The sequence below is a fragment of the Nymphaea colorata genome, chromosome 10 (assembly GCF_008831285.2).
Source record: "Nymphaea colorata isolate Beijing-Zhang1983 chromosome 10, ASM883128v2, whole genome shotgun sequence".
NCBI lineage: Eukaryota > Viridiplantae > Streptophyta > Magnoliopsida > Nymphaeales > Nymphaeaceae > Nymphaea > Nymphaea colorata.
The window spans coordinates 8,845,609-8,870,544 of record NC_045147.1 but is presented as its reverse complement, the minus strand read 5'-3'; the positions used below and the strand labels follow the sequence as shown (position 1 = coordinate 8,870,544).

At 41.3% G+C, this 24,936-nt stretch overlaps 2 protein-coding genes across 2 annotated transcripts; one reads left to right on the top strand and one right to left on the bottom strand.

Annotated features, from left to right (window-relative positions):
• Nucleotides 1–695: 695 nt before the first annotated feature.
• Nucleotides 696–1,841, top strand: LOC116262244 (serine/threonine-protein kinase ATG1b-like). Its single transcript, XM_031641412.1, has 3 exons — nt 696–1,046; nt 1,306–1,597; nt 1,702–1,841. Exons 1-3 carry the CDS (start codon nt 696–698, stop codon nt 1,839–1,841), a joined length of 783 nt encoding a protein of 260 aa, XP_031497272.1.
• A 19,667-nt stretch (nt 1,842–21,508) lies between these two features.
• LOC116262243 (uncharacterized) lies at nt 21,509–24,687 on the bottom strand. The gene is made up of 2 exons (XM_031641411.1): nt 22,127–24,687; nt 21,509–22,076 (listed from the first exon to the last, which is right to left on the bottom strand). The coding sequence occupies exons 1-2, from the start codon at nt 24,685–24,687 to the stop codon at nt 21,509–21,511; spliced, it is 3,129 nt and encodes a 1,042-aa protein (XP_031497271.1).
• Nucleotides 24,688–24,936: the final 249 nt, after the last annotated feature.

The window sequence follows — 24,936 nt, the reverse complement described above, 5'->3', positions numbered from 1 at the left end:
GAAAATTTGAAAATCACTCTGCATGGTTTAGAAAAACAATATTCTCAAAAGTTTTTGAAAACTAAGTTCATAGAGTACAAATCTTTGCAAACTTCAAATCCCACAACCTGGTGGATATGGCACTAAGAACATAAGCCTTGTGACTAAGTACATCAGCTACCTTGTTTAAAGCTCCTTCCTACTACTAAATCAAAAAATAGAATTCTTACAAAAAGGCAATCTATTTGGCATGATGGGCACCAACCTTTTTTTGACCATTTAAAACTCGTAATGTCTCATGATCAATATAAAGAACAAACTTTTATAAACAGATAATATTTCTAATATTGAAGAGTTTGGGCAACAACATAAAACTCAAGGTCATAAGTAGGTAACTGCACTTAGTTGTCGATGGCTTTACCACTAAAGAAAGTAATAGGCCGGTGGTTTCGGCACAAAACTACCCCCTATGCATACATTTGAGACAACACACTCAACTTCAAAGACTTGGAAAAAATCAAAAAGTGCCAAAATTGGGGCTTATGGCATTTTATCTTTGATAGTATTAAACGCTTGATTCACCTCAAATGTCTAGATAAACTTATTACTCTTGAGACACTCCATAATGAGTTTCATAATAGTTTAATTTTCTACTCTCTTGAACCCATATTCTGTCTTTTTTTTTATTCAAACCCATCTTCTGCTATTTTGCAGTAATGGATTCACAGGAAATTGTTGAGGACTATGTGATTGTACCTGGTCCACCTGTTGAAGTTTCTTCTTCAGCAGGGAGTGTATGCCAGGCAGCTAACTTGCCCAGCAGATCTGGTGGTTCACAAGGAAAGTCTATGAAGGATGCCACATTAAGTTCACCAATGCCAATAGCTGGCGTGATGATGGGGAACATATGTGGAAGTCTTGGAAGTAACAGTTCTGCACCATCTGGGACCTCACTAGGGTCAGTAGATATTGGAGATGTTTTGGAGCAGCCATCTACTGATTGTGTAACATGGATTAGATCACTGCAGCAATGTGCATCTGCTATCAGTGAGAGAGTGACTGAGAAGGCAGGATATTTTGTTTAGAAAATTTCCTTCATAAGTGAATCATATTTATATCCTTTTGGCATTTCTGTACAAGTTGAACATGATTATTGAGAGGGATACATCAATAGGTTCCAAGATGATTGGGACAGATGCAAGAATCAGTTGAACTTTGTTTCTTTTTTCATTTCTTGTGTGTGTTTTTGGACCCCTAATACATTAATTCTGCTTCATTGCACTAGATCGGCTAGTATTTACCTAATTTTGTGAATTTCGTGCTCAGATAGAATGTGGCAAGTGCTTGGAGGCTTTTTCTGTTCAGTTGGTAATTCTTGCAATTTGGAGGCAAGCTGTAAACATCTGCCATGCACAAGCTGCTTCAGCAAGTGAACCTAATCTATCGCAAGAAACTGTAGGAAGAAGAGGCCACATAACATCACATTACATTGACATCCTTGATGCCCCCGGTACCACTGCGCTAGAAGGTCAAGTTGCTTGCTCCACGATTGAAAAAGATTTTCTTCTTGAAGTTGGGCGAGCAGAAGAACTAGCTCGTGAGCTTGGGCCAGTTGATGGTACATTGGTCAATATTTGTGGCTCCAGCTTATTGAAGAGTGTGTAGTGTTGAAATGTGTTCTTCGTTGCGAAATTATTCCTGACCAATAAAATTTTAATGCAGGGGGCGCGGAGATGCCTGATGCAGTGGAGATCATTTTCCAATTTGCCCTTGCATTGGGACGTTATGGTGGTGTATGTAAACTTCTAAAATATTCTCTTGTGTCAAAACTGCAAGTAGGCTTGTTAGAATTTATAATGTAAGTATACATACATGTTTTTGTATCTACTATCATATATCTTAAACTCCTAGCAGTTTGATGTATGATTTGTATATATAAATGTATGTGTGTATGCATTGGACTTTTTGTAACTTTTTGTATTTATTTTTCATGTCTTTTTCTAAACCTTTTTCTTTTCCTTTTTTTATTAAGAAAGGAAGTAGCTGTTGGGAGTTCCCAATGGCTAGAAATCTAGCCGTTGGGAGCCCCAACAGCCACTTCCTCTTCCTCTTTTCTTCCTCCTTTCTTATATACTTCCTTTATAAATAGGGCACTTGGGACCTTTGTTCTTTTAAGGCTTTTTGGCCTCTCTTGTGTATTCTTCTCTTGAGATTAATATATTTGGTATCTTCTCCTCAAGTTTGAGGTTTGGCTTTGCATTATCTATTGAAGTTGTTGGGATCTTCAAGAGTGTATCTCTTGAAGCATTTGTATTCTCGAATTTGGGCCTGATTTACATGGTATCAGAGAAAGGTTGTGGCTCTTTGTCGTGCTGTTTTTTTTCAAGACTTGAAGATTCAGCTATTACTCTTTCTTTGGAGCTGTGAAGCATTCCAAGTGTTCGATGTATTGTCGGCTGTGATTTAACACAAACATAAGAGGGTTTTGTTTGCTGACCTCTTTTGGTGATATTTGTGACGGGATCAAGCTTCCTTGAGGTGAAGATTGAAGCAGTTTTTGGCACATCAAAAGCTTCTTTTTTTTGTGGCTGTTTTTCATCCTAGCACTACCTCAACGTCTCCTCTACAAGGTACACATTATGGATGAAAGAAATTCTTCTACTCCTCTCCCTAAACTTACTTCATCAAACTATGTTTCTTGGGCAAAAACTATGGAACATTTCATTAGAAGTAAAGGCTTATGGGGACTTGTTGATGGATCTAAAAGTGAATCTCAATTAGTCCTAACCAAAACCATAGATGGTAAAGCCCAAGAACTAGATGGAGTGGAAAAAGACAAGGTCATGAGTGAATACGAGAGAAAATGGGAAGAGTGGAAGATAGGACATCACAAGATTATCACTTGGATTATTGCTTGTGCTGATACTACAACTATGGGCCAAATAGTAAAACATAATTGTGCTCATGATGCTTGGGATTTCCTCAAGAAAACCCACACTATGAAAAATGTGGCTTACATGTGCAATCTTCAAATGAAGATTGCAAGTCTCCAACAAGGGGATAAGTCCATTAAGCAATACGTTGGAGAAATGGAGCAATTATGGGACGAACTTGCCCTATTTGAACCCGAATGGTATGATCCAAGAGACATTGGAGTGAGGGAAAAACAAATCCAAAGGGAAAAATTTTATAAATTCATTCTTGGTCTTAGACCGGAATATGATGGAGTCAAAACTTCCTTGCTTCATAGACATAAGGTGCCATCTATTAATGAAGCCATAGCCAAGCTTCAAATGGAGGAGAATAGACTCAATTTTTGTAAAGAAAAGAGTGAAAGTGTTCTTGCTACTTCAAGACCCGGCGCTCATATGAGAACTTATAGACCTCCTCATTTTAATCGAAATTATGAGAATAATGGCAACAAGAAGATTATATGTTTCCATTGTCAAGAAGAAGGACACACTAAACCTAGGTGTCTTAAATTGAGGAGATTTGACAAAAAGACAAGTGTGGCTGGGACAATGTATGAAGAAAGCAATCGATTTGACCTAGACAAGCTTATTGATGCTCTTCAACCACTACTCAAAGGGAAAGGGACTTCTCCAACTTCCGGAGCAACGATAGCATCTACATATTCAAGTAAGTACTCTTGGATTCTTGGTTCTGGAGCTTCTTTTCATATGACCCTTGTAGTTCATTACTTACCGAATGCACTAAGGAGGAATCGTGCCCTTTTGTTAAAACCGTCGATGGAACTCCTCTTGAAATTAGATGTGTTGGGAATATTGATCAAAATTTTGATTCAAAAGTTTTCAAAATACCAAAAGTTAGATTCATTCCCAAACTTAACTTAAATCTCTTGTCGGTTTCTCAAATAACAAATCATGGATGTGATATTGTCTTCTCACAAAATAAATTTTTGATACAGGACCATCTTTCCAAGAAGACGATTGGGGAAGGTTCTAGGAAAGATGATCTCTACTATGTTGATTATTTGGATCTTTCCAACCCAACTTGCAATGTAGTCAAGAAGAGTGACATCCAAATTTGGCATCAAAGACTTGGACATTCAAGTTTAGGAAAAATGTCTTGTATCCCTTTTTTGGAAGAGAAATGTAAATAAATGATCTCATGTGATGATTGTATTAAAGCCAAAATTAAGGCTTTACTTTTTGAAAATAGAAATTTTGTTGCAAAAGCACCTTTTGAATTAGTACATTCGGATGTATGGGGTCCCGCTCCTATTATGTCTAAAGGTGGTTTACTTTATTATGTCATTTTTGTAGATGATTACTCTCGTTATGCTTGGGTTTACTTTCTTAAACGCAAATCGGAAGTCTTTTTGAATTTCAAAAACTTTTACAACATGATCAAAACTCAATTTGATGCAAACCTTAAAATTTTTAGAAGTGATTCCGGAGGAGAATTCATTTCCAATGAATTCGAAGAATTCCTAAAGGAAAAGGGAGTTATACACCAAAAGTCTTGTCCCAAAACCCCCCAACAAAACGGAATCGCCGAAAGAAAACATAGACATATTCTTGAAACAACAAGAGCTCTCCTTATATCAAAAAATGTTCCAAAAAATTTTTGGGCTGAAGCAATTCTTACATCCATTTACTTGATTAATAGAATGCCCTCTAAAATTTTAGAAAATATTTCACCTTTTCAAAAACTTTTTAATTTGGAGCCAATTTATAAAAGATTCAAAGTCTTTGGTTGCAAATGTTACATTTTAAATGACAAAAATGATAAACTTTCATCTAGGGCTATTCAATGTGTCTTTATTGGCTATTCCGAAACTCAAAAAGGATATAGATGCTATGATATTGAAAAAGATAAGGTCTATGTTTCTAGAAATGTGATTTTTTTAGAAGAAGAAAATGGTTTTAATGAAAATAAACCCAAGCATGAAGATGAATATTCCTTTTTATGGATAAAAGATGATGATTATGATAATGATGATGATGATGTTTTGCACTCTTCATACGATGATGCTCTAAATGAGGTTGATAGCACTTCTTTTAATAGACCACCACCAAGGGATGTAATAGTTTATGAGAGAAGGTCTCAACAAAACATCCAAGAGTCTCAACCTACTCTTAGGAGATCTGAAAGAGATATTCATCCACCTCAAAAATTTGTCTCCTACGAGTCTTTTTCTCTAAAACATAGAGCTTGCTTATTAGCTATTCACTCTCTTGATGAACCTTCATCCTATGTTGAAGCCAAAACTAACCCACTTTGGGTTGAAGCCATGAACAATGAACTTAAAGCCCTTGATGACAATAAAACTTGGGACATTGTGTCTCTTCCTATCGGGAAAAAGACAATAGGATGTAGGTGGGTTTACAAAATCAAAACTAGAAGTGATGGATCTATTGAAAGGTATAAAGCTAGACTTGTTGCCAAAGGATATGCCCAAGAATATGGGATTGATTACGAAGAAACTTTTGCCCCTGTCGCTCGTATGACCTCTGTTAGAGCTCTTATTGCTGTTGCTTCTATTAAACAATGGTCCATATATCAATTGGATGTCAAAAATGCTTTTTTGAATGGTTACTTAAATGAGGAGGTATACATGGACTCACCCCCTGGGCTAGATGTACCTAAAGGCAAAGTTCTTTATCTCAGAAAGGCATTGTATGGTTTGAAACAAGCTCCAAAAGCTTGGTTTGATATGTTTAGCAATGTTATGTTTAAACAAGGTTTTAAATCATGTTTTTCTGACACAACTATGTTTGTTAAAAACACAACTATAGGTACAATTGTGTTGCTTTTATATGTAGATGATATGATTATTACAGGTAATGATGCCAACGGAATTATGCAGGTAAAGATTTTCCTTAAGAATGAATTTGAAATGACTGATTTGGGTAAACTAACATATTTCCTTGGTATTGAAGTTGCTTATAGTAGAAGAGGATACTTGCTCTCACAAATGAAGTTTGCCAATAACATTATAAGCAGATCAGGAATCACTGATGACAAGGTAGTGGACACTCCTGAAGCTTTAGGAGTAAAGATGAAGATTGATGATGGAGAAATTCTAGAAAATCCCACCCCCTTTCGTCAATTGGTGGGAGCTCTCACATATTTATCCATCACAAGGCCTGACATATCACATGCTGTACATGTTATAAGTCAGTTTCAACAAAGACCCACTTCATTACACATGGGAGCTGCATTGAGGATTGTTCGATATGTCAAACACACTATCACTAAGGGACTTTTTCTATCTTCCTCATCAAACTTGAATATGATTGCTTATACTGATGCTGATTGGGGTGGAGATCCTAATAATAGGCATTCCACCACCGGTTTTTGTGTTTTTCTAGGTGACTCTCTCATTTCATGGAGATGCAAAAAACAACATAAAGTCTCTTTATCTTCAACTGAAGCAGAGTATCGTGCAATGGCTACCACCACCATGGAGATTGTATGGTTGAAAAGCTTATTGAAGGACATTGGAATTGACCTCAATGAAGCCACCAAGCTCTGCTGCGACAACAAAAGTGCCATCTATATTGCTAGCAATCACACTTTTCATGAAAGGACAAAACATATTGAAATGGATTGTCACTATGTGAGAGAGGAATATCTTAGCCGAACAATTGATCTATCTTTTGTCCCTTCTGAATATCAACTTGGAGATTTCTTCACCAAAGCACTAGCTTCCGCAAGATTCCAGTTTCTTCTTGGCAAACTTTCGGTGATTACACCGTAAGTTTGAGGGGGGGTGTTAGAATTTATAATGTAAGTATACATACATGTTTTTGTATCTACTATCATATATCTTAAACTCCTAGCAGTTTGATGTATGATTTGTATATATAAATGTATGTGTGTATGCATAGGACTTTTTGTATTTATTTTGTCTTTATTTTTCATGCCTTTTTCTAAACCTTTTTCTTTTCCTTTTTTTATTAAGAAAGGAAGTAGCTGTTGGGAGTTCCCAACGGCTAGAAATCTAGCCGTTGGGAGCCCCAACAGCCACTTCCTCTTCCTCTTTTCTTCCTCCTTTCTTATATACTTCCTCTATAAATAGGGCACTTGGGACCTTTGTTCTTTTAAGGCTTTTTGGCCTCTCTTGTGTATTCTTCTCTTGAGATTAATATATTTGGTATCTTCTCCTCAAGTTTGAGGTTTGGCTTTGCATTATCTATTGAAGTTGTTGGGATCTTCAAGAGTGTATCTCTTGAAGCATTTGTTTTCTCGAATTTGGGCCTGATTTACAAGGCTATGGTTATTTCTGGGCCATGGTAGCCCCACGCATTCCTTGCCTCTCTGCTTTAAGAAGCATACTGTTTGAATGGACACATGTACGTATAAGCTGTTGTATGTGATGCCATAACTTATAGGATGACCTAGCCAGATAGGGCCTTAATATCCTATAATTGGGTCTATTACCATTTGCATTCATGGTTTCACTGCAATTATTTTGGCTTCACATCACTGCAAGGATGAAGTTTACCTTTGATACCTTATACTCGTCTATTAAGAAATTTTTTCCTCAGCATGTATGAGGCAGTCTGGTGCTCCAAAGTGAGATTGCTTGAACAAACTTTGTTTCCAAGTACCAGGATTTGATTTTTGAGCAACCTTTCCCAAGTGGTCTTATCCAAATAAAAGAGATTATCCCTGTGTTGTTCATCTATATATTTTGGTTATTCATGGCTACCATTGTCATACAAATTTTTTCATATGGTTTGAGCTGGCAATTCTCATTCAACCAGGGGATATAGGTGACCCTTAATCTGATGAACCAAAACTATGCTGGTTGGTCAGCCTATTGTTTTTCAATTTCAGAAGCCTTTTGTTTTTTTTTTTTTTTCTGTGGAAGCAACTGATATTTCTTATCTCGAATAAAGTGATAGTAGAAGATAGCCAACCTGTGAAAACTTCGGGCTACTCCTACCATTTTCGGGGTTGACCAGACTATGATTTCGTGGACATTTGAAGGGTCAGCCTTTACACCATCTACAAAAACTACAAAACCCAAAAAAATAAGACTGTGGGACAAGAAAGCATACTTCTTACTGTTAACAAAAATTTTTCTTTTCTAAGAATTGTTAAAACTTGATTCAAATGTACCAAATATGTCAACTTTGTGAAACTATAAACAAGAATATCATCAAAATATACAACCACAACTTTTTCAAGGAATTGTCGTGAAACCTGTGTCCTGACATGCTTAAATGTGCTAGGTGCATTAGATAACCCGAAAGACACCACTAACAACTCGTAAAGTCCATGCATGGCTTTAAAGACGGTTTTCTATTCATTCCTTTCCTGAATACAAATTTGATTATAGCCACTCGTAAGGTCAATCTTGGAAAAAACATGAGAACCAACCAACTGGTAAACATGTCATCTTGCATAAGGATGAGAACATGGTACTTCATCATGAATTTTTTTAATGGGCCCTACTATCGACACACATGTGCTTGATCTATCCTTCTTAGGGGTAAGTAGAGAAGGTACTACAAAGGACCGAAACCTTCCCTAGTGAACCTTTTTCACAATATCTCTCCTAGCTGATGTTGTATCTTTGCATTGTGTGTTGAGTTCAAACGATAGGTAAGCAAATTGGGGAGACTATACCCTAGGATGAAATCTATGGCATGTTTTATAGACATCAAGGGAAGAATGCCATTTGGAAGGTCTTTAGACATGATGTCAGCAAAATCCTGAAGGAAGAGATGAACGCTTGCAAGAATGTCAAGAGGGACAATTAAAGTATATTTGCTACAAGGGTTAGACAAAAGTCATTATTCCTACAATAATCTAAAAGCTCCTTTTGAGAGAAACCAATAAATCCTACTTCCTTTGGCTGGTTTTTCAATGGTGCGGGTATCCTAAATCTTTAAGGGGAAGTAGTTTAATGTCAATCTTGTGCATCTTAAAGATATATGGATTGCTTTGACTGTCATGAATAGTTTTTCTATCATGTTGCTTAGGCATCCTTAACAACACATGACACACATCCATGGGAGCTACATCACACCATACACTATCCTTATAGTGTGGTCTCATCAAAAACTTGACTACACATCAATTCAAGATAGGACACTAGTTTCCTTTCTTGAACCACGCCATTTTGTAGGATGTGGTTGCTTTTCTACCTTGAGGTTCAAAAGTTCAACCAGAGAATCTCACACCATATTCCTATATGCCCCACTATCAGTCACAACACCACAAATGTGACCCTCACACTTGCAATGTCTACAAAATATGGCATTGTGGAACCACTTGCTATTATCTAGAACATGTAGAGTAGATAAGGTAAAGTTGACAAAAACCAAATTGTTGACATTACTTCCATCAAACTCTATGAAGTCACTGTCTCCCTTAGGAAACTTACTCCTGGTGACTAGGATTGTCCACATGATCATTCTCTTCATGCTCTTGTCCTACTAAATTGGTAGACTTAATTATGGTGGAACACAAGGACACAATATGACCAGACCCATCACAGTGGAAACACTTAGTATTAGAACTCGAGCTGTGGGTTTTGGACCTATTGTTGTTAAAAGCATGACCATTATCGTTCTTGTTTTGACTCTTTCATTCAGACATTTGCCCTAGGCTTTAAGGAGCTTGTTTCCCTAACTAAAGGACCTGACTTGTTTGACTCAATAGGTTTAGTTGGACACTCACTACGACGCTTCAACTTGTCTTCCACTTCAACGCATATGTGATTGGCTTATCTAAAGATGTAACATGAGCACAAACAAATTCATCAAAAATAACAAGACGAAGTCTAGCGGCATACTTGGCAATATGTTGTTTTGGTGTCTCATGGATCTAAACTTGAAGGGAGAGCCAGTGGAAATCCTTGATGTACTTCTGCACAGAACTAGTCCCTTGATGCAAGTGGATGTACTAGCGGTAGGCTCGTTGCACATGATCAAAAGGAACAAACATGACACTCATCAACTGCTTCATGTCCTTTCAAGGATGGATCTTCTGTTCTCCCTACAACTCTCATGCTTTTTGCAGTTTGGTCCATCATATCTGTGCTAGGTCATGCTGATGTGTAGCCACAATCACCACCTTCTTCATCTCTACCACCTCATGTAGATCGAAGTAGTGCTCTATTGACTACAGCCAACTGTAATAGAGCTTTGCATCTAGTCTACCTATAAACTCGAAGCAATCATTCTTGAGCCCATAGGTGTTGGATCATCTGATGCTCTGTCACGCCTTTGTGGTACTCTGCTTGATGGTTGTGTGTATGCTAAAAATCACCATCATCTGATTCTGATAGGCATGAATTTCCTACATATATTCAACAATAGAACTGACGACAAGTGGTGGCTAACTAACCTGAAGGGTAAGAGCAAGATCAACAACATTCACAGGAGTTCTACCATAGACAATCTGGAAAAGAGTTATATCAGTTGTTCTATTAACAGAATTATTATAGGCAAACTCGGCCTATGGCAACATAAGATCCCACATCTTGACATGATTTATGGCAAGACAATGCAAAAGATTCCCCAAACTATGATTAACCACCTCAGCTTACCCATTTGTTTGAGGATTGTAGGAGCTACAAAACTACAACTTTGTTTTCAATAAAGCCCACAAAGACTGACAAAAATGTTCTAAGACACATGTATCCCTATTTAAAGTGATAGACCATAAAAGACTATGGAAATATAACACACCTCTAAAATAGTAGGATGCAATGAGAGAAACTTCACTTGTACACTTGCAGGAGATGAAAAATGTCATTTTGGAAAAACGATTGGCTACAACAAAGATGGAATCAAACCCTATAATAGTATCGGGTAAGCTTATCATGAAATCTATAGGCATATGCTCTCATGGGTGATCGGGGGCAGCAAATGGAAAATACAGTCCAACATTCTATTTTTATCTCTTACAAGTCCAACACACACAATAACTTTTGACAAAAAGATATACATTACCGTACATTTTTTTATCAAAGATATCATTCAGACGCTAATGCAACTTGTTTTATCATGACCAAAATGATCAGATAGACCATTGGAATGTAACTCAAATATAAAAAAGAGCTAAAAGAATGAATTATGAATACACAACCTATTTCCACAAAAGAAATAACCATCATGAATGAAAAATTGAAAATCACTTTGCATGGTTTAGAAAAACAGGATTCTCAAAAAGTTTTTGAAACCTAAGTTCATAGAGTACAAATCTTTGCCAACTTCAAATCCCACAACCTGGTGGTTGTGGCACTAAGAACATAAGCCTTGTGACTGAGTACATCAGCTACCTTGTTCAAAGCTCCTACCTAGTGCTTAATTGAAAAATAGTATTCTTGCAAAAAGGCAATCTATTTGGCATGATAGACACCAACCTTCTTTTGACTATTTAAAAATCGTAATATCTCATGATCAATATAAAAAACAAATTCATTATAAATCAAGTAATATTTCTAATATCGAAGAGCCTGAACAATGACATAAAACTCAAGGTGATAAGAGGTAACTGTGCTAGTTGTCAAGGGTTTCACTGCTAAAGAAAGCGATAGGCGGGTGGTTTTGGCGCAAAACTATCCCCTATGCATACATTTCAAATAAAGTGATAGTAGAAGATAGCCAACCTGTGAAAACATCAGGCTCCTCCTACCATTTTCGGGGTTGGCCAAATTATGATTGCTTGGACCTTTGAAGGGTCAAGCTTTACACCATCTACTAAAACTACAAAACCCAAAAAAATAAGACCGGGGGGCAAGAAAACACACTTCTTATCATTAACAAAAAGCTTTTCTTTTCTAAGAATTGTTAAAACTTGTTTCAAATGTATCAAATATGCAGACTTTGTGAAACTATAAACAAGAATATCGTCACAATATACAACCACAAATTTTTCAGGGAATTGTCACAAAACTGGTGTTTGGACATGCTTAAATGTGGTAGGTGCATTAGATAACCCGAAAAACACCACTAACAACTCGTAAAGTGCATGTGTGGCTTTGAAAATGATTTTTTATTCATCCCCTTTTCGAATACAAATTTGATGATAGTCACTCTTAAGGTCAATTTTGGAAAAAACATGAGAATCGGCTAACTGGTTAACATGTCATCTAGCATAAGGATGAAAAAATGGTACTTGTTCATGATTTTTTTATGGGCCCTACTATAGACACACATGTGTTTGATCTATCCTTCTTAGGGATAAGTAAAGTAGGTACTACAAAAACCGACACGTTCCCTAATGAACCTTTTTCGCAATACCTTTCCTACCTAACGTTGTATCTTTGCATTGTCTATTGGGTTCAAGCAATAGGTAAGCAAATTGCGGAGACTAGACCCCAGGATAAAATCTATGGCATGTTATATAGACTTCAAGGGAAGAATGTCATTTGGAAGGTCATCAAACATGATGTCAGAAAAATCCTAAAGGAGGAAATAAACACTTGCAGGAACGTCATAAGGGACAATTAAAGTATATTTGCTACAAGGGCTAGACAAAAGTCATCATTCCTACAACAATCTAAAAACTCCTTTTGAGAGAAACCAATAAACCCTACTTCCTTGACTGGTTTTTCTGCGGTGTGGGTATCCTAAATCTTTAAGGGGAAATAGTTTAACGTTAATCTTGTGCATCCTAAGGCCAAGTTTGATGGCACCGATTTTTTAGAGGGGGAACTTTTTCTAGGGGAAAATCTCCATGGAAAAATGTCAGAAGGGTAAAATTCCCTTCTTCTTGTTTCAGACCATGTTTGATGGTCTGGAACTTTTTTGAAGGGGAAAAAATGCCTAGTTTGATAGGCAGGGAAATTTTTTCAAGAAAAAATTTTTTGACCGTTTTTTGTCATGGTAAAAAACAGCAACTGATCGTGCACCACCTACACACATCATGCAATTCAGCCACGGAAAAAATATTTAACGCCATTCAATAAAACCCTGTGTAATGTACAACATAAACGCTACATCGTTCAAAGCCACTGGAATCATCTACAAGTTACTTGGTACGTTACCTCCAGCACCAATGAGTGCCAAGAAGACATTCTCTCTGTTTGTCTGTCCCATTTTTCCTACCAGAACTTAACACGAGTCCTGCACCCTAGCCAATGCTGTGGGCCTATTTGGCAAGTCTAGTGCCTCCTAATGTATCCCAAAGAACCACATTTGCATTATTGGGGCTACATCCTGCTGCAACAAGAATTGATCCACTTGAACTACAAGGAAAATGAAACTGAAACTATAAAAGGATGACAAACTTGTCACATTTATGACCCATTCTGTACAACAAACATACGATGCATAGCTTTGAAAGCAGACGGTTGATTCTGTGGGCTGGACATTGTTCGTGCTTCCAACCTCAAGTAGCCAGGTGCATACAGTTCCATCTGATGAAGAAGTAGCCAAACGATGTCCACAATGATCAAATGTTAAAGCTGATATTGATGCTAAAGCATAAGGGGCAGTGCAGCAGGAAGAATGCCATAAGTGCAGAAGGCCAAAAAACATTTCATAAAAAAACAGCAATTTCTAGGCAGAAAAGTGGCAGGTCAAAGGATCAAAACTTAGCATTGTCCAACATTCAAGAGGCCAACATGAATAACAAAACTGTACCAACTTTCCCTTTCCAAATGGTCAGAACAAATATGATGCATACTTCAACACTTGAGTTGAATCAATTTGTTCAGTAGCAGATGGGCTTAGGCTCAGTTCATGGACAAAACGTATGTGTAAACAAACGTACGTGAAAACGTATGTGTAAACAAAATTGACAATACTAACTTGCATTTCAATTGTAAGAATAATGACTGGCCAATAACAAACGGTTTTTTTATCACACATGCACGTGCATTAATAAACCAATAAATTAAAAGATGAATTTTCATCAAAAATATTTAAAATATGCCAGTTCTGCTCAAATGAATTTTCATCAAAATTTTTAATATCAAACAACTATACTACTATGGGTACAGAGGTTGGTGGTAAGAAAAATATGTAAAAGATGCAAAGATCCCATTGATACCAACGTTTATCATTCATTTTGATCTCGACTGGTAAACAAAATATTGCTGGTTTTCAGATTTTTTCGGGATCAACTAGGTGAAGGTCTATCATATCCAGTTTCTTTGAGCAGAACTGGCATTAAGGATAACCAATAAATTATAGCTGAGGCGACAAGCAAGAAATAAAAAGTCAGAACTGAAGAAACAAATTTTTAAACGCAGGTTTGAGTGTATGAAACTATGAATGTATAAGGAATCATGTCTACGTATCCAGGAACAGAATTCTTGTTTCGGCCAGAAGGCTAACCTTGCTGATATTTAAAGGATTGGCAGAGTCATGTTCAAGAAAAAAAGCATGTTTCAAAAGTTCATGTAACTAGAAAGTTCAGATATTTTAAAGAAGAAAGCACTGGCTCAGACCTTATTCTGCTTTGATAAAATGTATTGCTCCAAGGAAAGCCAGTTTTCAATATACTTCCAACATAAGCAGATTTAGGTGAATGTTCAAAGTCTGCGTGCAACATAAGATTCTAGGAATTCATTACCAGGTTGGATAAAGGGAGGTCGCAGTGATTGGTAACGGGCGTCAACTTCATGAATGTATAAAAATTATTCAATCTCCTGTTGCATTGCTATGGGAAATACCCCAATCATCTCTGCCTGGCCTCTTCTCCCTCCTCCCTCTCTCAACCAGTTTATAGGACAAGATGAACTCCTAATCGGTCCCCTTCCACGTCAATGAAAACAGGACAAGGTGGGACTGCAGGTCCCATTCCACTAACTCTCAAAGAGATGTCCCAAAGTTGAAGTTAATAGGTTTGGTAATGAGGTCCTATGGGGCCTGGAAGAATGTGAATGAGACGGATCAGATCTAAATCTACCAGCTGTTCTGACGCATTGAGATCTTAAGAAATCAGATAGAAAACCAAATCCAGGAGAGCTGACTTTTATATATGATTCAATTCCTAAATTATGTTGAAAAGTCTTCTTAAAACAAGAACAGATATCAGCAGAAAAACCTTCTCGAGTACCCTGCAACAACATCTTACAGCCTATAATGAAACTGAACTGTGGGAGTTAGCAGGATTAGAATTCTAACAAGGTACTTTTCTCTTCATAAAAGCAGTGAGCATTAAACGGGTCTCCAAACCGCTAAATGAGACATTTTTTTATTGTTATCAGAAGAAAAATGGATACTAGTGGGGACAGTTTCGTGCATTTAAGAAGAGGGTCACACTTGGGGACCAATGCTACCGGGGGAAATTAGATAAAGTCTGTCACAGCGTTATGCAATATTTGCACACAAGATTCTTACATCTGCCAAAAGCCCAAAACACGGTGACAGACTTTATAAATGTGGTGAAGCTATGTGCTAAGCATGTGTTAGGCTTACCAACATTAAGACAGATGCAAAAGAAAAACAGAAACCAACGAAAGAAGTATACAAAAAGCCCATGCCAAAAGGCAGAAAGAGTTATTATCTTCATGTAGGGAAACCCAACCCAACTCAATGAAGAATCAGAAAAGAAAGAAATAAGTGAACAACAAAAGCCCATGACAAATAAGAGCAGTTAACAAACGAACCATGAGGTTTGAACGGTGAAAATATAAAATATATCAAAAAGAAGCAAAAGAGGGGATGGCAATTTCACCTACTTTTATCTGAAACAATCCAAGCTCAAAATTTCTGAGAGGAAAAGAGGGAAACAGTAGAGGGGGATGTGGAAGACATGGAGGGAATGAACGAGGGGAATGGATATATATAAAGAGGCAAGAATAGAGAGAGGAAGAGATAGCGAGGGTTATCTGCAAAGACAATCATGGAAAGAAAGCAGGATAAAAGGCGTTTTGGGCGGTTGCATGATGATGATGATCATGAAGGGGATGCCGAGCATGGAGTCAAACTCATCACCATCATCACATGCCTCCCTGTCCTCTGAACATAAAATCTTCGTCATCATAGAATAGGGAAAACGCAGAATAGAGAGAGAGAGGTTAGCGTACCTCAACTTCTTCGGAAGACCACGACGACGGCTCAACTTGTTAGAAACACCACGACGACGGCTGGAGGCTGAGCAGCGGCGGTGGTGGAGAGCAAAGTGAGCGGTCAGGCGAGTGATCAAAGAGGAACAAGAGTGAGGAAGAAGCCCTAACGGGCAAAAAAATTATCTGCGCAAAAAAGTCGGACCCTCCAGGGAAAAATTACCCTGGATCAACCTTTTTACCCAGGAAAAGTTATCGGTGTTTGATAACACCGGTTGAAATCGTACATTTTTTTCATGTTTTTCCTCTTCAACAGTGTTTCCCCCAGCCATCAAACGTGGCCTAAAGGTATATGGATTGCTACGACTATCATGAATAGTTTTTTTATCATGTTGCTTAGGCATCCTTGACAACACATGACACACATCTATGGGAGCTACATAACACCATACACTACCCTTACAGTGTGGTCTCATCAAAAACTTGACTACACATCAGCTGAAGATAGGATACTTATTTCCTTTTTTGCACAACAACATTTTCTAGGGATGTGGTTGCTTTTCTACCTTGAGGTTCAAAAGTTCAACCAGAGAATCTCACTCCATATCCCATATGCCCCACTATCAGTCACAACACCACAACTGTGACCCTCACACTTGCAATGTTTGCAAAATATGGCATTGTGGAACCACTTGCTATTATCTGGAACATGTAGAGTAGATAAGGTAAACTTTATGAAAGCCAAATTGTTGACGTTACTTCCATCAAACTCTATGAAGTCGCCTCTTCCTCAGGAAACTTACTCCTGATGACTAGGATTGTCCATCCATGTCATGATCATGATCGTGATCATTCTCTTCATGCTCTTGGTCTACCAAATTGGTAGACTTAATTATGGTGGAACACTAGGATGCAATATGACCAGACCCATCATAGTGGAAACACTTAGTATTAGGACTTGAACTGTGGGTTTTGGACCTAGTGTTAAAAACGTGACCATTATCGTTCTTGCTTTGACTTTTTGATCCAAACATTTGCCCTAGGCTTTAAAGAGCTTGTTTCCCTAACTAGAAGACCTGATTTATACTTGTTGGACTCAATAGGTTTAGTTGGACACTCACTACGACGCTTCAACTTGTCTTCCACTTTAATGCATATGTGATTGCCTTATCTAAAGATATAACATGAGCACAAACAAATTCATCAAAAATAACAAAATGAAGTCTGGCGTCATACTTGGCAATATGTTGTTTTGGTGTCTCATGGATCTAAACCTGATGGGAGAGCCAGTGGAACTCCTCGATGTACTTATGCACAAAACCTAGTCCTTTGATGCAATTGGATGTATTAGCAGTAGGCTCATTGCACATGATCAGAAGGAACAAACATGACACTCATCAGCTGCTTCATCTCCTGTCAAAGATGGATCTTTTGTTGTCCTTACAGCTCTCCTGCTTTTTGTAGTTTTGTCCATCATATATGTGCTAGGTGGCGCAGATGTGTAGCCATTATCACCACCTTCTTCATCTCTACCACCTCATGTAACTCAAAGTAGCGCTCTAAGCTCACGGGGTTTCGGTCAAAGTCGACCAAGTGAGGTAGGGGTTTGACTAAGAGGGGTGTTGACTACTGGACCTAGCTGAGTGGGTCCGGGTTAAGTGGGTCAAGAGACACTCGAGGTAGGCTCGAGTCAACTAGGTTAGCTTAGGAGAGAATGGGCTCGGTGGGAGAGAATGCACCTAATTCGTCTAAGGCAATTAAAGTTTAACGGGTGAAGGTAAGGCGAGGAAGGAGGGGTTACCTAGGTGAGGTGGCGGCGCGAGAGGGTGCCTAGTGGGGTCGGGAATGACTTGGCTGGCTTTGCCAAGTGGTGCGCCGAGATCTTGCCACGCAGCAAGATGAAGGGACTGACAGAGATGCGCGGAATAAAGTTCTCGCGATAAGGAAGGGTTGTGGATTCCTTTCCTAAACGATAGGGAAGGGATCCGAGGGAAATCAAGGGAAATCCGGAACTTGGATTCTGATTTTCTTCCTAATCTCTCTCGAGGGCTTGGACGGCTGAGATGGCGCCACGTGGGGGAGATGGAGGGCTGGAAACGGATGCGGATAGGAGGTGATTACGAGATTGGAAAGAGGAGGAGGGACACGCTAAGAGGTTGCCTAATCCGGTGGGGTAGAACGCGCGTGAGGAGGGGAAAGAGATTGACCGCGTGGAGCTGGATGAGTAACGCGTCAAAACGCGTGGGACCGGTCTGGCTGGCTGAGGGGCGAGCTGGAGGATGAGGTGTCGCTTGGGGGCAGGCGATTGTGACAGCTGGCGAGATGGAAGGCTGAGGAAAGGCTGCAGCTAGGGTTGACCCAAGGTGAATGCGATAGGGTTAGGAATGAGATGCGGCGGCCGTAAGGGTTTCCAAAAACGTTGGAGCTCGAGATCCTTGGCTGATCTCGAGCAGGGACATGTGGAGCTAGCTGGGGTAGGGGATAAGGAAGGTGGCAGAGATGATGACACGTGGAGAAAAGAACGACCGAGGTTGGGACACGTAGTACTAACCTGGAAGAGCCGACGTCCAAGGGAGACAACCTCGCACAAGGCTGGTGGCTAGGGCTGCGGTCTTCCACTGAATGTCCACTTTGCCCTTTTCAGAATTGCACAGGAAACCAGGGAACGAAGGGTAAATCCGACCTTGATGCCGGAATCAATGGTAGACGCCGAATTGAGCAGCGGTGGCCGGATTTACTTCGGAATCCGGCAGGAGGCCGAACTTGTATTCCCACCGTCCGAATTCGCCCAAAATCACTTATGTTAATCTACTCTTCAAGGCGATGCGTTTGGACTGCTTACTACACTCAAACCACGATCAGAACCAATGATTTTCTAGCTTTTTGGTTGCTGGACCGCGGATGTATCAGGGGGAGAACCGAGCACGTCGATATTTAATTTTGAAGCTTTCTTACGTGCGATTCCAAATCAATATGATGAGATTAAATCTAATGATTAGCCAAGTTTCTCCAAAACGTGTAAGGGGTCTCTTATGGCTGTTTTCACCGTCTTCTCCAAATCAACCCTCGGGTATGCCGAGGAAAGACCCAGGAGTTAGGATAAACACCACCCGTAAGCAACCTCAACACAACTTCGGGCGAACACAAGGTAATCAAAAGAACTAACCTGGTCGTTTGTGTTGAAGCCGAGGGATGAACCTTGTCTTCAACCTTCCCTTAGCGAGCTCTGATCTTTCAACTCCTTCGTGTTCAAGGAGAAGGCACCAAGTCTCGTATTCTGCACTTCGAATGGGGAAAGAACCGTGGACGAAGGAGGGACCGCGGCCATTGGGGAGATCCGCCTAAGCCTTTGCTGCCTTATGCCGGTGTCCTAGGGACGATGGCTCTTCAAGGACCGTTGTGGAGGAGGAGGAGGCGCCGTGGTGGTAGAGGACATGAGGGGGGAGGAGACGCCTAGCTCGCGGGTGAGCAAGGTGGGAGACGAGAGGGAAGAGAGAGACCTCGAGAGAGGAGCGAGAAGAAATGCGATCAAATGATTCTATTACTCAAAAATTGCTTTCAATCTACAAGATCCAAAAACTTATATACATTCCTAGTGTGAGCCGGGTTTACAATCCAAACCCGCTCTCTAATCCGACCCAATCCTTGATGCGCCAAGCACAACCCGCTCGGCTTAGGTCCTTTATTCAAATCCCCTTGCAATCAAAGAATAGCTAAGTGCTGAAAATTGAAAACCGGAATCAACTAAGTACTCGAAATGAATAACCGGCCTAGCGCCAATGCTAAAATCAAACGAATAGTCCCTGAGCCTTGTGAGCCCAGGGCGGGGACCTCGTGTGGGCTGCCGCCCACACTTCGGTTAGAGTTCATGGGCTAAGTCCGAGTGACTTAGCCAATCGTTTAAGAGTTTAGGTCTTAGATAGGCTCAAGTGTCTAGGATGCTCGGACTCACATTTGGTCTGACTCGACTAACGCGGTGAGCCCAACAGTTAGCTCAGAAACGCCTTGAGACCTGTCCCGTTTGAGCACCTCTTTGGACCTAGTTGCTCCTCCCACTCCTCCCGCTGCAACCGGTATTGATGCTTCATTAACCTCCTTGGGAAACTCGTCGACGTGCTCCATTGTCTGAGCCCATAGCTCAGACGTTTTCCGCTTCAGCCGGCTGGGTCTGGCCTGCTCTGTCGGCATTGGGTCTGGACCAAGTGGCTGGTCCGTAACAGATTCCCCCTCCCTAAATTGTGCTTGTCCTCGAGCGCTAGAAGAGGGGAAGCGGTGAACTATAGACCCAAACTCTTCCCATGAAGTTCCTCTGTCAGGGCCCTCCCATTCCACTAACACCTCATGCCTTGTCCTACCTTGTCGCTGGACATATCTGTGCTTTAAAATGCGGTAGAGTGTTGGCAGTTGCTCCGGCACTTGTTCGATGAGAGTTGGTACATCCCCATGGTGAGGCTTAAGCCGTGTAACGTGGAACACGGGATGTACTAATGCTGCTCTAGGAAGGCCTAACCTGTAGGCCACCTTTCCCACTTTCTGTAGTACCGGGAATGGACCATAATAGCGAGGCAGTAGCTTCGAATAGGGCTGACCCATCAAAGACCTCTGCTTTAGAGGCAACCTCTTCAGCCATACATACTCACCCACCTCGAACTCTCGATCTTTTCGACCCTTATTGTATATCTGCCTCATGCGGTTCTGCGCCTTGGCAATGTTCTGTTTGAGGGAGTCTAAGACTTCCTCATGTGTGCGCAATTCACAGTTTATCTGGTCATCCTCTGCTGTGCCTCCTTCATACCTTGGGATAGTAGGAGGAGGGAATCCATATACACCATCGTATGGGGTCATGCCTGTAGACGAATGTAGACTAGTGTTGTACGACCATTCCGCCCATGGTAAAAACTTTACCCATGTGTTAGGTCGCTCTCCCGCGAAGCACCTCAGGTAGGTCTCTAAAGATCGGTTCACGATCTCACTCTGCCCATCTGTCTGTGGGTGGTGGGCTGTGCTGAAGTTCAGCGTGGCACCCATTAGTTTCATATACTCCTGCCAGAATGCGCTGAGAAAAATCGAGTCTCTGTCACACACGACTGATTGTGGCATTCCGTGGAGTTTGCCTATATACTCTTGGTACACGCTGGCCACCATTGGCCCTTGATACGAATGAGGCAAGGGAGCGAAGTGGCTATACTTGGTGAGATGATCCACTACCACAAGCACAACTTCCACGGCGCGGTTCTTCCTGTACAAAAGGTTCCCTCTGACCGTGTAGAAGGGAATGGAACCCGGATGTTGCTCGGTTGATGCTCTGATTAGCTTCAATGACTGGTCTGATTGTTGTTCGTTAGCTAACCTTTCCCAAACATCGGTTTCCACTATTGAGAGCGTCATGAACTGTTCGGTCAAACGCGAGAGGGAGTCTGCCGCTATGTTTTCAGGACCCCTTTTGTACTCAATCTCAAAGTCGTACCCCAATAGCTTGGCTAGCCATCTCTGTTGGGTTGGGGTAGAGACTCGTTGCTTGAGCATAAATTTCAAGCTGTTTTGGTTAGTCCTGACAATGAATCGGCGTCCAATCAAATATGGTCACCATTTTTCTATGGCCAAGACAATCGCTAGAAGTTCTTTCTCGTAAGTTGAGAGAGGTTTTGCCCTACTGGTGAGGGCCTTAGACATGTAAGCGATTGGATGTCCGTCTTGCCCAAGCACGGCTCCCACTCCAACATCGCATGCGTCTGTTTCTTTGGTAAAGGTCTTGTTGAAGTCCGGGAGAGTAAGTACTGGAGCAGTCACAAGGGCGTGTTTCAAGCTTTCGAAGGCCGCCCGAGCCTTATCTGACCATTGAAAGGCCCCTTTCTTTAACATCTGCGTTAGAGGTTGTGCAATAAGCCCATAACCTTGAATGAACCTCCGATAATATCCTGTGAAGCCTAGGAAGCCTCTGAGACCTTTCAGATCCTTAGGCAGTGGCCATCTTTGCATGGCGTCCAATTTTTCGGGGTCTGCCCGAACCCCTTGTTGGTACACGATGTGCCCCAGATAACCGATCGATGGTTGTCCAAAGCTACATTTGGACCGCTTTGCATACAACTGGTTATCCCTTAACACTTGAAGAGCTATGCTGAGATGTTGTTCATGCAGTTCCTCGTTGCGACTGTATATTAGAATGTCATCGAAAAGACTAGAATAAAATTCCGGAGGTACTGTCGAAAGACGTCATTCATACATCTCTGGAATGTTGCAGGGGGGTTAGTAAGACCGAATGGCATGACTAGGAATTCGTAGTGGCCATCATGCGTGCGGAATGCGGTCTTTGGGACATCCTCCTGGTGCATCCTGATTTGATGGTAGCCGGCCCTAAGGTCGATTTTGGAAAAGATGGTGGCTCCGGCTAGTTCATCCAATAGCTCATCGATCACAGGTATGGGATGCCTGTCGTTCACTGTAGCTTTGTTCAGAGCGCGATAGTCAACGCAAAAGCGCCATGTATTATCCTTCTTCTTCACTAGTAGAACAGGGGAAGAAAAGGGGCTACTGCTGGGTTGAACGATGCCACTTTCAAGCATTTCTTTAACCAGACGCTCGATCTCAGCCTTCTGGTTGTACCCATACCGGTAGGGACGCACATTTACAGGTTCGGCTCCCTGTGTCATAATGATCCTGTGATCGTATGTTCTAGGAGGAGGAAGACCCTTAGGTTTTTCAAAGATGTCCTTATATTGGTCTAACACCGTCTGTATTCGCTCTGGCAAAATTTCTTCTTGCTCTTCCTTTGCTGACACGTCTGTAGCGAGTGCCATCACCCAACACGCTGGTTGTGCTGCCTCAATGACTCGTAAGGCAGCCTTGGGACGAGTGGTGCTCGTTATCCCTTGTAGAGTCATCGGCTCTGTCTCTCCGTCGGGCGTGAAGGTCATACTGAATTTCCTCACGTCCCATGAAATGATGCCCAATGTGAAAAACCAGGGCATACCGAGAATCAAATTGACGCCGTCTAGGGGAATGACTAGGAAGTCGATTTTGAAGGGCTTTTTCTTTATTACCACTTCCATGTTCTTCCCTTCGCTTAGGCATTTCAGCCTCAGGCCCCCTCCCACGACTATCGTTTGGGGTTGACTGGATACCAAGGGGACCTTGCATTTTCTGGCTGCTTCCTCTGTTAGGAAGTTTCTAGTTGCCCCGTTATCCAACAATATGAGGATCTTTTTGCCGTTGATCCTCCCAAATACCCGAAACGAGTTGGGTTTGTTTGGGTCTTGTATCGAATGAAGAGACTCAGCCTCGGTAGGCTTCTCCTCCTTAGTAGGAGTCTCTTCTTTAACAACCTCTTTCTTTTTCTCGGTTCTCCTTGGTTTACGCTTCTGGATTACTTCCTCTTCAGACGAGGATGAGCTGGACTCATAAGACGCACTGGAAGACGAGTCGCTATCTATACACGAGCTTGTATCTACATCACTTAACACTTGCACCCTGAAATAGGCTGGGCACTTGTGATATTTGTTCCATTTTCCCTCACACCTGTAGCACAGACCGTTTCGTCTGTATTCCTCAATTTGCTGAGGCGTGAGGTAGCATAGGGGCGGTTTCTTGCCCTGCCCTTGGTTGGAATTGTGGTAGGGCCATGGGTCGTTCCCCTTCTTGTAGGGAGCTAACTCCTTTCTATTGTTGCGAGAACCAGAGGGGTAGGAGTTTCTCTTCCTCTGCTTATCGAATTTGTGAGCCTTCTTCTCGGCTCTTCTCCCCTCGATTCTCTCCTCATATAGACGTGCCATGGTGATGCATTCTTCTAGCTTCTCAAAGCGATGGATTTTCATCTCTCGCTTGATGTCACTCCTAAGGCCTCCCTTGAATGCGCCGATGAGGGCCTTTTCCGGCCATCTGACCATGCTTGCTAGGCGTTCGAACTGCCTCTTATAAGCAGGCACGGTAGTGGTTTGGACTAAGTTCTTCAAGTCCTCATCGTAGTCGATAAAAGTAGAGTCTCCAAATTGCAGTTGAAGACTGGCCTTGTATTTTTCCCACGTTGGTTCATCCGTGTTGTGGTCAAACCATAAATAATGTGTTGTGGCTTCCCCTGTCATGTTAGCCGTAGTTATTTCTATCCATTCGTCTTTGGGGACATGGTGACATAAGAAATAATGCTCTGCCATGAAGAGCCATTCACGCAGGTGCTCCCCATTGAACTTAGGGAACTCGTAGCGGACTGATGGGGTCCGTCGTTCTTCATGCCAAGGGTAGAATCGCTGTCCTCTTCTCTGACGAGCTGGGGACTCGTCTTGCTCCCCTTCTGAGGTGAATTCTGCCATATTCTGACTACAATGTGTGAAACGTGGGGCACGGGGAGTTCTATCACCGTAGGTATCTTGTTGATACCTCTCCTGAGGGGGTGCCATAGTGTTTCTTCGCCCTCCCTCAGTACTCGTCCCAATATGCGAGATATTATCGGGATCGACCTCAGTGTCGGTTTGATAGTTCGGTGGGACTAGCAAACCTTTGCCCTTGTCGCGTCGAGTATTCGGGCCCTGAGTAGCCCTTTCTGCTCCTTGTTGCTGGTTGGAGGAGAGAACCCTAAACATTGCTCGGACTTCGTCCATCTCTTTCTGTTGGTTCTTCCTCATCTCGGCTAAGTCTCTTTGGAGATCACCAAACTGCCTATCCATTTCTCGCCGACGATGATTTTCGGCCTTGTCCATGTCTCTACGGAATTGGCCGAATTCACGTTCTAAGTTGCCAAGTCGGCCAATGGTTTGCTCGGGTATCTCCATGGCTGCTACCCTGTGTGCTGTTCTTGAGGATCCGAGGTGGTTTCCTCAAGGACGGGCTCATCCAGGTTTAAGTTTTTGTTTGACTTGGCCATATGTATAATCTGGTTTGACCAGCGCCAAGGATGCACTACGCTAATTCTGACCTAACTATAAATTCCAAAAGCTGCTACACTGCCACTCTCAAGCTGAAATCCAAAAGAAAAAATGGCTGCCACTCTCAAATTCTGACCACGTTGCCACTGCCCTTGC

Bases quoted from the DNA above. Each gene is read 5' to 3' on its own strand.
- LOC116262243 (XM_031641411.1), bottom strand. From the start codon at position 24,687: ATGGAGATACCCGAGCAAACCATTGGCCGACTTGGCAACTTAGAACGT. The intron at 22,077-22,126 runs GTACCTCCGGAA...TCTAATATACAG, and splicing joins ATGAATGACGTCTTTCGACA to TCGCAACGAGGAACTGCATG.
- LOC116262244 (XM_031641412.1), top strand. From the start codon at position 696: ATGGATTCACAGGAAATTGTTGAGGACTATGTGATTGTACCTGGTCCA. The intron at 1,047-1,305 runs GCAGGATATTTT...TTTCGTGCTCAG, and splicing joins GTGAGAGAGTGACTGAGAAG to ATAGAATGTGGCAAGTGCTT. The intron at 1,598-1,701 runs GTACATTGGTCA...ATTTTAATGCAG, and splicing joins TGAGCTTGGGCCAGTTGATG to GGGGCGCGGAGATGCCTGAT.